This window comes from Artemia sp. Qi Xiang Cuo, chromosome 2 (assembly GCF_049724085.1).
Source record: "Artemia sp. Qi Xiang Cuo chromosome 2, ASM4972408v1, whole genome shotgun sequence".
NCBI lineage: Eukaryota > Metazoa > Arthropoda > Branchiopoda > Anostraca > Artemiidae > Artemia > Artemia sp. Qi Xiang Cuo.
The window spans coordinates 62,047,042-62,064,805 of record NC_142795.1 but is presented as its reverse complement, the minus strand read 5'-3'; the positions used below and the strand labels follow the sequence as shown (position 1 = coordinate 62,064,805).

The window sequence follows — 17,764 nt, the reverse complement described above, 5'->3', positions numbered from 1 at the left end:
CATTTATATACTATCTTAAAAGGAAGCATGCAATTGATATGCACAAAGATAAATTATATGCGGCTTGTGTAGCAAATACAAACCCGAACCAACTAAAAAAAAATATATCTGGTCAGGCTGCTTCCCTTGAGAAAGCTCCAGGTAGTAAAGCAAGTGACACAGAGGGCAAAGGATTAGTGAAATCTGGAATAAGAAGAGCAGAGATACGACGTTTTTTTTTATTTCCAATCGATCAAAGCAAGCAGGCCTGCGGACGCCCTGCTGTAAAACCCTGTTTAAGGACAAATTGCCACTTTCTGTGTTTGATAAGCCAGATATGAAACAGCTTATTTAAAAAAAAAACAACAAGGGGCTTGAAAGCACCGTTTGGGGGAACCGTCCATCGTCATAAGGTTTTGCTGCCAGAAAAAAAGAAGTTCAGAAGGCTGCTTTAAGATCTGCCACTCAGATTAGCTTGACTTTTTACTGCTGGTCTGCAAAACGATCTGGCTTTATATGTATCAATGCCTATTACCCCGGGAAGATGTAAAATGAGCAGAGGTTGCACTACTATCTTTCACATTTCAAGAGGCATAAGCATTCTCATACAACTGCTAACATCCATTCAGCAATCCAAGTTGCAATCAGGAAGCTTTCAATGATAGATAAGATGTTCCGCCTTCTGATTGATTCTGGGAACAATGTCACCGAAGCCTGTACAATACGACCCCTTTCCTGAACTTCATGTTTTTAACATTGTCTTCATTCATCTGTTGCACGCGTTCTTGGATTTTGGTCCACTCAAAGCTTAGCTGATGACAAGCTTGAAGACGATTGCTTGGAATCCTTTGATGAAGTGGAAGATGTCGATCCAACTGGTGGAAATGACTCAGACGCTTTCTGTTCCTTATTCTGAAAACTCCGGAAACGAAGATAGGTTTGCTGAAGAATCTGAATAAACTGATGCAGTATCTAAGGAAGAGGGCGGTGAAAGTAATGGAGAAGAAGTGTGGGGAGCTGGGTGTCTGTCAAAAAATGAGGTTGCAGCACTGGCTATCCAAAGACGCGTTACACTTGCTCAAACATTGATAGTCGAGGTTATCACTACCCCTGTTCCTTTGGGAATGGACCATGAAGATGTGCCTAAATAATCAAAAGCATGTCCACTTGTATTCTTAAAACAAAAGTATGATGTAGCAACACTTTCTATAATAAAGCAAGTTTATGGGTTGAAGAAAGTGTTTTCTGCCGCAAAACGACAGAAATTTTCGAAATATGTTATCAAAAAGTACAACTGTTCTTATATTTGCATCCCTTTGAAAACCTATTTAAGAGAAGAGAATGCTTAAAGAAAGAATTGTGCAGCAAATGGTCTAAGTTTCTTTGAAATTCAGAATTTGAGAAATTTCATTTTAAATAATTACTTAATAATCAATTCGGTGGAGGGTCTAGAACATTATTTTCTAGCGCAAAGCGCCGTACAAACATATAAAGTACCCTTAAACCATGAATTTTCTTTTGATGTGTCTCTCACACAAATTGACTAGGAAATAATTAATCTTAAAAAGTTGTTTTAAGCTGAGAGGCAACGAAATTTTTTGAATTGACAGTAAGAAGTGTCTTTTTCCAGTGCATTTTTCTTTTTTCACACATTGTTTCAGATGGCTTCCAAACATCAGGATGGGGGAAGGGGAAAGTATGGTCTGTAGGGGGAGATTGTCCCCCGCCAAAGCAGCTATGGGCTCTGTTAAAACACTAATGACTTTGAGCTGACTGCAATTTGACGACGAAAATTATTTTATTTTCAAAACGTCTCAAATAATTAGTATGCATTTCCGGGAAATTCCAGGAGATTCTATATAAACATAAAAGCGCATTTTTGAAAAAAAAGGAACGGAAAATACGGAAGAAATAACCATAAAAAAGGATGGCAATGTTGTGTGCATAGACAGTTTTTCACCCCTTTATTGAAAAACTGTTCTATTTGGCGGGAAAATGCTGCAATAGTATAGATAATAAACCAAAACTTATCATTTACAATTTTGTTTGTTTAAGCTTTAGGTGTTCGAAAAACAGCTGTCTTTTGAACAAAACCAGCTGTTTTCTGTTTTTACCAAAAAACAGAACAGAAACAGGTCTTCTGTTTTTTTGTTGACCTGTTCTGTTTCTGTTCTGTTTCATTCAAGCCATGTTTATATTTTCTCTGTTTCTTCAGAAAAACAGAAGAGTGCCCATGCTTATCTAAGAATCGGCTATAGCTACAGCGCTGAAGTCTTACAGCAATGTCAATTATGCCATTTGATTTTTTTTTTTTTTTTTTTTTATACACATGATAGCATTTCTAAATCTGTTTTTCCAAAATTCAAAATTCTTCAACTTTGAAAATTTTTACATTTGTATCTCAAAATCGGTTGCATCTAGAGCGTTGACGTTTCACAGCAATGTCAATTACATCATTCAAAAGTAAATCTTTCTTTACACAACATAGCGTTTGCAACTCAGTTTCCACGAAAACTGTTATTTTTGGCAAAACTACTCTCAGCAGACAATGTGTTGATCCCCAGGCTTCCGCAGGTCTTTAGAATTGTGCTGAGGAGTACTGCAGACCGTTATCTGTATGAATGTAAGTGATATACCATATCAGTGATATATTTATCAAAATGGGTTTTGAGTTTACTAATTGTTGCATTTGACTTAATGCTGCTCAACTTACCAACTACAAAAGAATGGCTCTGATAGTTTGCAGTAATCCTAATAATGAGTAACAACCTACAATTCCTTGGACAGTCATTGCTCATTCAATAATACAGATATTCTACATAGACTACTTTGGTTAAGTGCTAACATAGAACAAAATTTTCATTCGTAAAAGTTCTTTCAAAGCAAGTTAAATTAATCCTTATGATAAGTAAATATTTAACTGCATAGGCTGCTAGAAATATACATGTCTGAATTTACTGTTTAAATGCCTGACTTTACTTTTGTAAAAGTGAATATTGGGCCCATAATCCTAACATTTAAATTCCAATTTAGCTGGTTGCTTTTGATTTTTTGTCTACTAATGTGTTTTCTTTTTCTCATTGATTTTGTTTGTCTTGGTAGTTTATAGTTGATTTATTTTGGCAAAATACTCCTTGCGTGACTTAGTGGCTCAATAAATCCATTCAAACCATGCGTATCAGGTCAAAAGCTAGTTGGCTAGTTGTTTTTTATTTTGCCTACCAACATATTGTGATTTTTTATTCTTTTATTGTGATTTTTATTCTTTTCATAGAAATCTTTGTCTTAAGAGATGGGGGGGGGGTGTTTGCTGCACCTAAATTATAGAAAAAGAACAGGTTTCCTTTTTTTATAGTCAGGGATATATTTAACCGTCTTTTTTTGTCATATTACAGACTATATCCTCCCAAAACAAAATATAAACTTAGTTACGTACATGGACCTTCTGATAGACCTCTCCTTGGACTGAATGTTGGACAAGTAATCGATCAAGCTGCAGAGAAATATGGAGACAGAGAAGGCGCAGTCTTTGTGCACCAAGGAATGCGAAAATCTTTTTATCAGCTGAAAGAAGAGGTGAAATGTACACTTTAATTTCAGCTTTTAACTTGTATTATTTTGCACTGTGGAATTTCTGGCAAAGGGAACACATGATTTCGAATTTGTTTCCCAGAATTTGCTAATGTTATGTTTTTTTTTAATATAATGCAACTAGTAAGAGTCTGTTGGATGACAGGCTCTTCAACAAAAGAACAACAGTAGAATATATTGTTTTGAGAGGGAGCCCACATTTCGGACCCTTCTTCCCAACATAGAATTATAAGTTCCCTTGTTCCTCTCCAGAAAAAAGGATTTCTCCAAAGGTTCAACTCTATTCCTTCGATGGGAGATAAAACAGGGAAATTATTAGCTCAACAACACCCTTTTTGTGATGATTGAATCTAGCTGGTTGATCTTAAAAGTACTCAGAAAAAAACTAGCCTCAGCTACCTGTTCTTTAACCTCACATTATTGGCTAGGTGTTTTGGACATTTACCAGTTATTTTACAAGCAGTTGATTACAAGAAACATGAGTTAATTTCAAGAAGAGGATAAATTCATAAAAACGTCAAAATTAGCCGAGTTGTCTTGAGAAATTGAACAGGAGAGAGACAAAAACGTTGGGCTATTTGTGGGACGAGTGGCAAACATAAAAGTCAATCCTCCTTTTAGCTTGAATAGACTTAACTGCTTTCGAAAGGTAATTATTTGCAGCTAAATAACAAAAAAAAGTATTTAGTGAAGGCCTTCATTTTTTTATCTTACCTCAAAGAAATATTCAAGTGAAGTTTTGCCCTAATTGAATCTGTTAGGCTTAACTGGTGCTATACTGAAACTTTGGGAATTGATGATGACTGATGAGAAGTTCAATGATTTATTCTAGACTGAGTAGTGACAGTAGAAACATAGTCTTGAACGAAATGTTTATTTTTTAGCTTTTTGGAAGTCAGTCTGACTGAGCCTGCTGTTTCTGTTACTTTGGATTTTTGCACCAGAGCAATTGATTGACATTTAGCTTTATATATTCCCCAAGGTACTCCCTAAAAATAAAGATTTTTACCGAAAATATGAGAAATATTTTGGCCATCAAACACTAAATTTATTTTTTGGCCAATTTGACTAAATCCATAGGGAAATGCCCTTAAGGACATTGTCCATGCTCAAGGAAATAAGCAACCCTAAAAAAGAACATTTGGACTTTCCCCACGTGATGCATTAAAATAAAATCAGCATTTAATCTTATTTTTGAATTGTTATGGTGTTTCTTTCATGGTCTTGGACATGTTAGTCTATTTACAGAGGATTTAACTCATATTGTGCTGCTAAAATAAAATTTATAGAAACAGATATTTCTGATTAAGGAGCTACTCATTATAACTAGCACATATGACACTAACACATTTTAGTGTTCAGCTACATGCATGGTTTTCTAAATGACAAACACTGAAGGTACCTTAGTTTAACTTTTCTAATGACATGTCATTATATAACAATAATTCAGCCTTTCCTGTTGGTCATGCATCATTTTTTTTTTAATGATTAAAATGGATTTTTCTCTAATTATTATTTTTTTTTTGAAAAATATTTCTATTATTTTCGAATTATTTAAATTTTAGTAATTTCAATCTTTGATTATTTAAATCAAAGTATTGTGTGGTTAGTATGGGCTGTTAGTGCGTCCGCAATTCAAATTACTATGTAAAACGACTAGCACTATTCATGGGCTCTGATATTTTCACCAAGGGCTCCCTATTAAAGCTTGCCAATGTAAAAAAAAGAAAAAGAAGTACTGGGGTATACGAGAAGAAATGGTAATTACAACCAATTACTAAAAACACTTGTTATAATTAATCTTCTTGTGAAGCTAGTATCATGGATTTGACCAACATGAGTTCGAATGTATTTTTGGTTATCTGTGTAAACAGTCATTAGGTTTTTTTTTTTTTTTTGAATGATTATTTTTATTTTTGACTATATTATGATCAATAATTAACTATTTCAAGGCAAATATATTGGCTGCTGGTCTTATATCCATTGGCTTAAAACGAGGCGACAGGATTGGGATATGGGGACCAAACAGCTATGAATGGCTTTTAACTCAGTATGCTGCTGCTAAGGCTGGTTTGGTTTTGGTAAGTTTGCTCCTTGACCAAGATTCTATGGCTAAAATTCTTCTATTTTTATGTTTTGTTCGTAAATTACGAAAGAAGATTGTATTCACAGTATGATTATATTGAAGAGTTCCCTTTTATTTTTATTGCCTGTGTGGGAGCAGTGAACGATATCCTGAGTATATGACCGTTCTTCAATTTATTGCTGCGATGACGCACCTTAGCCATCTATGATCTATTAACTATGGGATACACCTGAACCTCCTTCAAGTTGCAACTAAAATTCTAGCTTCTAATCAATGTCACATCTGCTTACCAATCGAACAAGCTCTTCAGCTGTGTTTTGGTGACAAGAAATGTAGCCCCTCCCTAACATTGCCATGCCATGTTAGTTCAAGTAGGGACGCCCACAGCCACAACTTTAGCTGTCACTTAAGTTTTCGCTATGGAGGTCGCGTCAGGTGCAGATCATACGAAAGTACGATTGTGAGTCTGGTTCTTACTTCCAACCGAGATTGCTAAGACCCGATGGTTCTGGTATATATGCTGAGGATAAAAGTTTACTCCTCCCACAGAAAGGTTGAATTGGTCCCAGGCTCTAAAACAGTGCAACTAGATTATTCACTGTCACTTCTGATTATGTTTGGTCAAGTTCCAGCATCCCTTTTTTTTAGATATCCTGATGACTAGAATTCTAAGACGCTTTTCTCTTTGAAAAGGTTGGATTGGTCCTGCAGCTCCTAACAGGCACTAAAAATTATAGTGGTATTAACCAAAATATTTTCCAATTTAGGGAAGATTATGGCTCTTCCTTGCTTGGGACATCAACTATCCTCTTGATTGCTTTAAGCTCCATTATTGCTTTAACTAAGACAAATCAGATCCAGCTTTTGAAGGTTACCACTGAATACCCTTGAATGACCGTGCTTGCACTCAAAGATTTGTATCAAGTGGGTCAGTATGCAGCTACATCTACTGCCATTATTTTCTTTTCACTATTGTGCTCGGTGCCTGCTGCGGTTTCGTGCTGATTACGGAGCTTATTTTATTATATTACAGTCACTATTTTATTCCAAGCTGGTCAAGATGAATTCTTCTGTTCAAAATGAAAGGACAGGTACACTTTGAACCATTTTCAGATTTATTATATGTCCCATGGGTGTTTGAAAGTAGTGATGAGAACGAAATGGTCTATCTGTAGATCCTTGTTTTCTAGAGGCTTTCGAAAAAAAAATTTTTGAACGATTTGTAGTTGAGAAAAGCATACCAATGCTATTTTGGAATCTATTGGAGCACAGAGGCATTACAAGTATTTTTGTGATGTTTTTTTTAAGTAGCAGTTTCGTCGTATCTGCTAGAAATGTCTTAGAGAAACTTGAACGAAAGGGCATATCTGATGTTTCTAGTTTCCTTGAGGGTTCAGACAATTGTTATGGTTACCAATCGATTTTTGCAGTGGTCTGTGCAGCTGGTTTTTGCTGGCCTGTGCCTAACCAGAACCGGGACTGCAAACGACACTGCAGGGTGACCTTGTGATGTGGCATAGCATAGTAAACGACACAGTATTGGACTGAGTTCTGATTAGTGGACTTTTTCTCTTTCTCTTGTGGGGCTTTTTTGAGCTGAAAAGCTTATTCTTGGCCAAGATATCCATTACGGGCTTCCTCTCCGTAGTAGTATAATATTTTTAGTCATAAATATATAATTAGTTGGAGGTAATAGACTCGAGATGTAAATGAGTTTTTTTAAATATGGTTGTTGTGAAGTCAGATTTCTAAAGATTATGAGCATGATTTTTGGAAAAGGGGAAGTACGTAGCAATTTTAGTAAAACCTTAGTTAATCCCCTCTTTAAGTAAGGTGATAAGAGGGAGTGTGGTAATTATGGAGGCATTAGCTTGGTTTCTGTAGAATGCAGATTGCTTTGTATGATTATACTTTTTAGACTTAGAGATGCTGTAGATAAACCTTAGTTAATCCCCTCTTTAAGTAAGGTGATAAGAGGGAGTGTGGTAATTATGGAGGCATTAGCTTGGTTTATGTAGAGTGCAGATTGCTTTGTATGGTCATACTTTTTAGACTTAGAGATGCTATAGATAAATGTATAAGAGAAGAATAGTCCTGTTTCAGGAAGGAGAGAGCATACGTCCTCTGTCGGCTTATCAAATTTTCACTCTTAGATTAATAATTGAGAAGTGCCTGAGTTGTCTGACTTTTTAGTCATCAGTTTTCTATATTATTATTATTATTAATTTATTACCCATTATTAAACATACAAAATGTTGTAAATGGAGTACAAGAGACAACAAAAAATAACAACAAAATATCCAAAGAAAACTCAACTACAGATAAACAAGATTAAGCACATTACTACTAAAAAAAAAATTACAAGTTTAAGTTATTGCGACATATAATGAAGAGTGGCTTGGTTCAAATGCCTTTGGAAATCGAGCACGACAATTCAGTACAGGTATAAGCGGGTCGGCTACACCGTATTTCAGAGACATTTTAGAGATCATCATCCAAATTGGAAGACGGAGTTGATGCTTGCCATATCTGTAAAAAGTAGACCGAATACTGCGGCGATCAGACGAAGTAAATATTTTCCAAAACGGAGATAGGGCTAGCACATGTTGCAAAACAAAAGCGTTATACACCCTTGCGAGTAGAAAACGGTTAAAGTGGCACTTCATTGAAACGACAATTTCATAAGCTCTTCGTGTCTTTATAGCGAACAACGAAACAAGGCAATCTCGAGTTTCTTTAAGATCACTACATATTGGAAGGCCGAGGTACATTATCTTAGGCGAAGACTTAATCGTATATGTTCCCAAAATTACATCAACTGGTACACAATCTTTAACGCGGCTATTATATACGAGAATTTCACTCTTCTTGGGATTTAAAGAAAGACCAATGTTACCGTACTCCTTACTCAAAACACGGAAAGTCTCTTCGATGCCTACAACTGTTCTAATCGCGTTAAAAATGTCGTCAGCATGATCGATCAGCAAACATTGAGACCTCTAAAGATACATGTAGTAGACAGAATTGGTCCTTGCGATGAAATAATACTATTATTGGATAGCGGTGGCGAAGTAAGTGCCCCTTGGCGTATTCCCTTCTCTACGAGTATAAGACTAGAAGATAGGGCTAAAGCATTAACACACGGTACATCTACACGCGCTTTTAATTTTTACACGCGAACAAGCGTTTGATTCAGCCGATAGAAGAGCTTTAACGAAGGTCCTATCCTTGTATGGGATACCAGACAAATACATTAAAGTGATTAGTGCTATGTACGAGAATAACATTGCTGTGGTTAAGGTGAAAAATGAAGTTTCTAGCTGATTTTGTATTTAATCAGGAGTTAAGCAGGGTCGCGTAAACCTCGTTTATGTGTATCATTTTGATAGATTTTGTTCTGAGGACCAGGGAAAGTGTATAGGAGAGCATGAAATCAAATGGAAAAGTAAAACTCTCCTTAACTTAGATTATACAGAAGATTTGAGTGTCATAGATGAAAATATTAGCAAAATAAATGATTTTTTGGAGGCTTTTGAGAGTTCAAGGTGCAAGAATAAATTCGAAAAATCATGTTAAGAAGACTAAGTCGCTTAGACCTGGAATAAATAAAGGTAAAGAGGTAATATTGGGTAAGGAGAAGATGGATCAAGTGGATAGCCTCACTTGCCTGGCCAGTAATATTAGTAATAATGGTAGATGCAGTGAAGATGTTAAAGATAAAATAGCCAGGGTCCAGGTTTTTTTTAACAATTGAAAAAGTTTGGAACGATATGAAGATAAGTTTTCAACCCAAGGTTGGAGTGTTGTGGGCGCTTCAAAAGACGGAGGAGGATTTGTCAGAGGTTTTTCAGGGAAATCTTCGATGGATTTCCTTTTCGGGTACTCACCTGACTGACCGTATTTCAAACAGCAAGCTGTGCAAAAGGTTTGATTATATCCTGCTTTTTGGGGACATAATGAGATAAAGGTTGAGATGAAACCAGGACATGTTCTGCGTATGAAGGATGACGTATTGACAAAGATTCTCCTTTTCGGTCAACCAAAAGCAGGTCGTCCAGGAATGAAACTGGAAGAGGTCATGAGAAAGGATCAAAAGGAAATTTTGACTTCTTGGAAGAGTCTAAAGAGGGAAGCTTTGAAAAGATTTGGATGGAAAAGGAGCGTGCCCAGCTATGTAGGCCTCAGTTGGCTTGGTGCTGTAGTGAGTTGTTAGTAGCTGTAGTACTACCATTATTCAAGTATTACTGATTCGTATCCGCTAGGATGTCCTGGGGTGGCCGGAACGAAAGTACTTATCTGTAGGTTTTAGCTTTCAAGAGACTTTCCAGAATATTAAGCTTAAAATCAATTTATTTTAGTCCAAACTATTTGTAGTTTGTGGCTATTAAAATAGAAATACACACAAAGAATTGTGAGCGTCAACAATTCTGAAACCTTGTTTTCCCTCTTCTCGAAAACTTAAAAATATCGCGTGCATCCTTTCCTTTTTGACATGAAAACGCGTTTGGGTTCTAAAAAGAGATTAAAACCAAAGTTTAAAATATATTTCCGTTATAAATGAAATGTATTTTTTTTTCACATTAATTGAGCAACTATACAGATTATTCATATTCAAAGCTTAGGAACTGAAATGTTTATGTGTATCTCGCTAGGATCTTATAAAAAATGATTAATTGTCCCGTTCTATGAAATACGGTTTTAAGACTGATTACAAGCGTCTGTTTTCTCACTAATTTTGCTATCTTCGATCTTTTTATGTGTTGTTTTGCATTTTTTTATTTTTTTTTGTGATACGCTGTAGGGTTGGAACAAGAAGAATCCTTACATAAGTAGCTTTGAATCTTTATCTTTGGTAAAGCAAAACATTACTTTTCAGGATGATTTCAGCCGTAACTCGTTACTTAGACGCTAAAGGTGTCCGTGTTTGCTGACCTCGGATCCATTGAGCATGTTTTCAAAGGAAGTTGTTTTAATGATGTTCGCGCCCACTCGAGATGGAATTTCAAATAACCTACAGTTGCACGGTTCAGAGAAAAATTTAGAAATATGTCTTTTTGCTTTCGAAAAGACTTTTTACTATGGAAGCCTTGCTTGGTGACATTAAGGAGCCAAAACTTATGTGTAAAAAGTATATGCGAAATTTAACCTGCAAAATAGGAAGTCCATAAAAGCATCACTTCGATACATAGGCCCCTGTGTATTTGCCCCCACCCTTGTCCTCGGATCTGTTTTAAAATGATCATTTAATTTTACCGTAAATAAATGCAGGAGAATCTTTTCAATGTAGTAATGTTAAATTTTCATAGCCAAATTTGAATTACTCGGAAATAATCTTTCCACAAAATTCTCGTTTATTTCTAGATTTGCACAGAAATCTATTCAGGATACTATTTAGGTGAAGCTATTTATATAGTCAGCGTGCATCTTTTATTGTATATTAGATTTCATCCACAAAGGCTGTGACTCCTTGTTAACCCCTCCCCTCTCCATTTTTGTCCTTGGATTCACTTAAAATTGTTATCGAATTTTACATTAAATGAAAATGCGAGAAACTTTTCAAGGTAGTGGTAATAGATTTTCGTAGCTACGTTTAAAGTACTAAGAAATAATTCTTTTCTAAAAATTCTTATTTATTTCCGGAGTTGTGCAGTAATTTATACATTGCTCCATTTAAAGTATAGCTATGTAGATAGTCAGGGTACATATTTTATTACATATTAGATGTCGTCTACAAAAACCACCTGCATCCAACTGTTTACGCTATCGATATTAAGTTTTGGTTGACTTTTCTTTCGTGTAAATGGCTAAACATATGGGCTAGGCCGTATCCCGGGGAGGATGCCGGTTTTGACCCCCCCCCCCCTGAAATTTTACCCGACTCGTGAAAGCGTAACAAAAATGCATATAAACAAATGTTAGTACGGTTTTTAAGTTTTTTCACCTATCCCCCCACCCGAACGAAAATCCTGGATACGCCCTTGCATATGGCTTTTGTGATATCTCCGTTTTTTTTTCATATAGGTAAATGTAAATCCCGCTTATCAGCCAAATGAGCTCCTGTACTGTATAAACAAGGTTGAAATGGCTGCTCTAGTGACAGCGGAGTCGTTCAAATTCCAGCATTACTATGAGCTGATAAGTAGCGCGGTTCCTGAAATAGAGCATAGTTCCCCCGGGGAGATTCAAAGTAAGCATGCTCCTAGTCTGAAATCAGTCATTATGATCAGTGATGTTGAACACCGGTAAGTGTTTTTTTCTCGTTTCTTCTCTTTTATTTTTACCACGTTGCGGCACAAATAATGTAATAATTATGTTCAGCTAAATTGTTTAAAAAATTTTGAATCTTCTGTTTTCTTTTTTTTATTATTATTATTAGAACAGTTGCATGCTAAAAAACATGAAGTTTAATATAAATGTGGTATAGCCTATAAATTTGTCTATTTCTCTGTGTTATTACTAAACTTTAGTGTGACTTGCTTATCTACCCTGTCAGGGGAAAAATTAATTTTTGAAGCCGGGAAAAATAAATTTGTGATGACTATCAGATATAGACTAGATTACATTTATGAGTGTAATTAAACAACTGCACATAGCCTAAATTTTTGTGCGAAAGATTTAGTTTGACTATTAGGAAACTATAAAAGGAAATTAACTAAAATATCTGCTTCCTGCGAAACAATAGTTAATGAAACGCAGTATAGAAAAAAAAATATAATATAACGTAATCATAATAAGCATACGCTACCCATAATAATATAAGACAAAAATTCAGTTGGTTGCTTATTGATACGAGACTATGTTCACTAAGATATTCATTACCAAGAGCTGGTTCATCAAAACGCATTTTTGAAGGCGTAGCAGGGCAGGGCAGTCTGGGAGAAAATCAACTTTACTTCGTAAAATAAAAGCTATAATTACCTTAGAACAGTTTATAATTGTTTAGCAACATGGAGTTCGTTGGGAGGTTGATGGCCAGTGCCCTTCCTCTCAGTAAATTAATCGCTTTCCCTAGAAAAACCCTCAAAAGTGAGTGCAAAGCTGTAACAAAAGATGGCACGTTTTATTTGGAATCAAAATAATATAATTAATGTAACTTCTTTTATAGCTGGATCATAGTTGAAAGACTATATTGTATAAGCATTTTGCACGCATAATTTAAGTAGCATTTTCGTTTTAACTGGGAGAAAACTCTCAAGCGATTTTTCTCAACTCTTGCATGACTATCAGTAAGTCTACATTTTGAAGGTTTAGCTGGATTGGGTTTGAAAGGGGGATTGAAAAAAGGAAGCATGGCTCTGAAGACAAAAAAAGTTGGGAGATTAGTAACATAGAAATAAACTGTCTACCTGTATTTTGACCCGCATAAACCTAAATTGAAGTATTTGATTACACACTGAACCAATATTAGGAGCAAGCATTTAATTTTGCAGCCAACCATGGCTGCAAAATTAGGTGACACATAAATTGGTTTTTAACATAATGACAACTAAAATTGCCTATTTGATGAAATTGAGAAAATATTAAGAATCGCCGTAAATTTTCGCGTCTGTTCAATACTGTCAAAGGCAGCCTGATCATTCAAAATAATGAAAATGGTGTTTTAGTTGACACACATTAGTTAGGGAAATTCCGAGCTTACGTGGTCATTTTCAAGCAATTACCTTTATTGGACCTGTGCCACGTCACCCTCAGACTTGTTGTTTGAAATTATGCTTGTTGCAAATAATTGCTTGAAAATTGCATCGAAAAGGCTGAATTCCCATCTAAAAGCAGCTTAAACACCATTTTCGTTATTTTTCTGTCTGTAATTCTAGTAACTTAGGATAACTAGATTTTGTTTGATTAGTAGTTAAAACTTTAGCCTTAACTACTTGTTTTCCAGTTCCGCACCGCCACGGAGATTAATTCTTAATAGTTCGCCTGTTTCTGTCATCAACACTGGATACATTACTTTCATAAAGTTATTTTCAAAACCAAATGACTACATATTGCTTGTGTTTAACTTTCAATGAATTTTTAAATTTTTGTCTCATTATTCGACGCAAAGTGTCGATTTAAAAAAGTTTTGTCTCGTTATTCGACGCAAAGTGTCGATTTTTAAAAAGTTTTGTCTCGTTATTCGACACAAAGTGTCAATTTTGGTTGGAAATATTTTAGAGTTGCTGTTGATGGTGAAGAGATCAGGGGACTAATCAGAACTAACAACAAGTAGCGCAGATGTTTAATCTTAAGTCGGTTTTATCAAATATAAACTGGCGGCGTAAAACAATTTAAAACATGTCAAACTTGTTAAGTGATGATATGGCCTACCTCTCAGCATTCCAATCAAAATACCGAGAAGAGGGTGTGCTTGATCCTCCATCTGAAAGAGGAACAGAACAATGTATCGAAATGTGTAATTTTCCGTACAAACTTTTCCAGTCTATGAAAATTTCCTGCTAGTATTTTATCCATGACTTTTATGCCCCAAATTTCTTCTATGTTAACTAGAGTGAGTTTGTTTTCATCATTTTAAACGTTTTAACGCTTAATTTATGAGCTTAATTTTCCTTTCTTGGAATGTTCATAGATATTGAATGATTGAATGAATTTTATTTGTAACCCGCCATATAACCAGAAAAGAAAAATAGAGCGGAGTGAAAGAAAAAAAATAATAAAATCAACAACAAAAAAACTGTGAAGATTGGGCTCCTTATGGAAACAGAATAAAACTTATTTCTCCAGGTAAGTATTTCTGGTATAAAGAGGGAGTCGGAGGAGATACTTTAGGTAGTGGAAAAAAAGCTGATCTAATCTTTAGTTTCTCAATATTAGATAGCCAATTCCACATTGGTGAAAAATAAAAAATAACTGGTAAAGCAACTGCTGAATAAAGATGTACCAAAACTTTTCTATTTAGGCTGAATTTTAGTGAAGCCACTTTAGTGTCTTATCCTTAAACCCGTTATAACGCTGTCAACTATTACTGTTTGACTGTTTTTTTATATTAGTTCCATATATTACACCAAGATATTCCAAAGAATACCTTGAACGTATTTAATAGCCTTCTACAATAACAGCCAAACGGCTATGTAGCCCGCACATACGGGGCGGCTCGTAAATGAGGAACTCTGTCTTAGCAGCATTAACCGACAACCCAACAGGTTTGTAGCCTTCAATAATTAATTCAAGTTTCATTTGAAACGTATGTACATCACCGCTTATCATAAATAAGTCGTTGGCCTTGCAAATAAGGTAAAACAATTCAAATAAAGTCTTCCGTTTATTTCCTCTGTAATAGTACGGGTCGGAGCATTGAAAAAGCAGGAGGCTCAGAACCGATCTCTGTCTTATACCTTTTAAAAGGCGTATGGGTGACGAAAATTTCCATCTGAAAGTTTTAAACGTAACTACACAAGTACCAATATGACAAAAGGGCTACTGTATAAGGGATAACTCCTTGGTTCAAGAAAGTTAGGAAGAGTTGGGATTGGCCAACCGAATCAAATGCGGCGGAAACATGGACACTACATAAAAAAAAGACACTTTCTGAGCTTGAGCATTTGCCGTAATTTTGTTCATTAGTCTGTGCACAAACGCACAAGCCATTTTTTACAGAAACCGATCTGGCGTTCTCCAACTTTACATTTAAATTCCAGCTCAGAAAGTAGTATGCCTTCTAATACCTTACTTAATATTCCTGACACTGTAATGGGGTGGCAACTAGCGCACAAACTGGTGTTTTTCCCTTTATTTTGAATGTTCGAAACAACTCTCCTAAAATAAATTAAGGACTCCTCCTGAATCAATGCACATCTGGTAGAGTAAGGTTATGTGCTCAAGGAGTTGTGATGACGCATTATGAAGGTGTTAGCTGACAATTCCATCAATGTCGGGCGCTCTATCGGCCTTCAGCTTCCGAGTAATATGCCGTACGACATTTTGCTCCACTACAAAATAATTCCATTTTGTCATTAAGAGCTTCAACCTTTATTCGAACTCAGTCCTGCCATAATCCTCCAGAACTACGTTTATGACTCAAAAACAGATTTGTAGTGCTCAACCCACTTATCTCCAGGTAAATTATCTGACTGCAAATACTTATTATTCTGCTTAAAAGACTTTCCCATGTCATTAGGCGAACGTAGAGCTTGTATAGAAGTCTCCTCGGCTTGCGCAAGCTTTAACTTCTTGATTACACACTTTTTTAGAACCTCGAAACGGAGTAAATGACGGGACCAAAATGAGTGTCGCACTCAGGCCAAGCTTTGTACCAGAACTTGGATCGGTGTTCTGCATCTCTAATATGATAATTTTTATTCCAACCCGGCTTGCCGATCCCTACTCGAATCTGCGCTTCAGAAACGGCTGCTGACTGTGCCACTTTCATGGCTTGGACTATTTCGCCGCATTACGAATCTACTGCTAGGGTATCAGACGAACCATGTATTATTAGATAATGCGGAACTTTGATTTTCTGTAGAACTTTGTCACAATTAGACTGGTACAGATCTCGATTAATTCTTTTTATTCAGTTCTAGTGTAAAAATTGGTAAATGGTGTTTCTTGACGAAGCTACCTTCACGGAGGGAATTTTGAATCGCAAGCCAGGGTAGTCTCTTATATTATGTTCAGAATCACCGTAAATAGGATCTGTTATATTGTAATTGGCGAGTACATCGTCAAGGTTAGTGACACTTCCGGAGTTCTGGATGTAAGTGCATGAACTATCTTTGAAACAGACTACTAGATCGTCTGGTACACTGGACATAAATATTTCTGCGAATTCGCTAAAAGTGCTGCCAGCGATTTCGCATTTTAAGTCACCGCATACGGCTATTCGTCGATCCCCATTGAAAGAATTCAGTTTTAAAATTTGGTTTCAGAGTGTGACGTTTTCTGAATCATGTAGCTTTTTTTGAATATTAGTTTGTCATCATGCTACCATATAATTGTAGTTTTATTTTCTAGCGGAACATTCAAGTTTTCTGACTTACTTCTTTCGTCCTCAAAAGATCTGTTGAGCCAAGTTGAAACCATACAAAAGAAGGTACAATTTGATGAACCTGCTAATATTCAATTTACATCGGTATGTTTTTTCGTCGATAAGGTTATAATAGCTAAAACATATGGCGTACATACGTTACAAGATGTGCGATTTGTTAATTTTATTTTTAGGGAGAGGAAGAGATTTTTGCTCCAGCAAAAAGCCAAAGCAAAGACCTGAGAGACAAACCTTTTTTCACCATTCAAACGAAATCTTCTATTTTTAAAACATACTTTGGGGGCGAGGATGGCTGCTCCCCCAAATAAAATTCCTCTTTGAAGGAAGTACTGTGATTTAATTTGATAACTGATATCCCCTCTCTGTTGGGTCACCAAGTACTAAGCAATTTATGACGCTCTTGATTGCTTGATATTAAAAAAAAGAATATTTTAGAAATGGTGTGAGTTATGGATCACATGCACTATGAAAGTGTACAGAAAGTACAAAAAGTCTTTTAGACCTTTTGACCTTTTAGGCCTTTTGAATATAACTAATAGTCGTGATCCTTGTGTTCAATCCTTACGTTTAACTCTGAAGAAGAAGGAAAAACGTATCTGTAGCACTGTCGTCTATTTGGTATGCTTTAAGATACTAAAATCTGTCATAGACTCACAATTACGCCAGCATAAACCTTTTGTACTTTCTTTCTTTTTCACGTTTAATTTTCTTCTTTTTATGCTCTATATATTAGTGTACTTCTGTAGTCAAGGTTGTATCCAAGGGGGTTTAAGTGGGCTATAGGGCCTATGGACCCACCTCCCGAAATTTTTGTTTGACTCCTAAAAACGTAACAAAAATACATATAAACAAATTTTAAATTTTTTTAAAGTTTTTTTTTTAACCCCCCTCCCCCCCCAAAAAAGAGCCCTAGATACACTCTTGTATGCAGTGGTCGTTAAATCCGCACTTCAGTTTTTACAGATTGTTTAAGGTTGAAAATGCTAGAAAATCATCCAGTCAATTCTTGAAACGGGAATCGTTTTTTCTCTGGAAACGATCAAAATGTCTGTCAAAATAGTATAGAGCATTGCCCTCGTCTCAAAATATCTCTTCGCTCCATTGATGGACTACGCTGCCTTTCT

At 35.8% G+C, this 17,764-nt stretch overlaps 1 protein-coding gene across 1 annotated transcript in view; it reads left to right on the top strand.

Moving 5' to 3' along the window:
* Positions 1-17,764, top strand: part of Acsf2 (Acyl-CoA synthetase family member 2) — a 47,068-nt gene that overhangs the window by 13,365 nt on the left and 15,939 nt on the right. The window contains exons 2-5 of the mRNA XM_089102389.1: positions 3,375-3,555; positions 5,523-5,651; positions 11,678-11,898; positions 16,607-16,724. Of these exons, the coding sequence (XP_088958515.1) occupies positions 3,375-3,555; positions 5,523-5,651; positions 11,678-11,898; positions 16,607-16,724 (649 nt within the window). The remainder of the gene's footprint in view (positions 1-3,374; positions 3,556-5,522; positions 5,652-11,677; positions 11,899-16,606; positions 16,725-17,764) is intronic.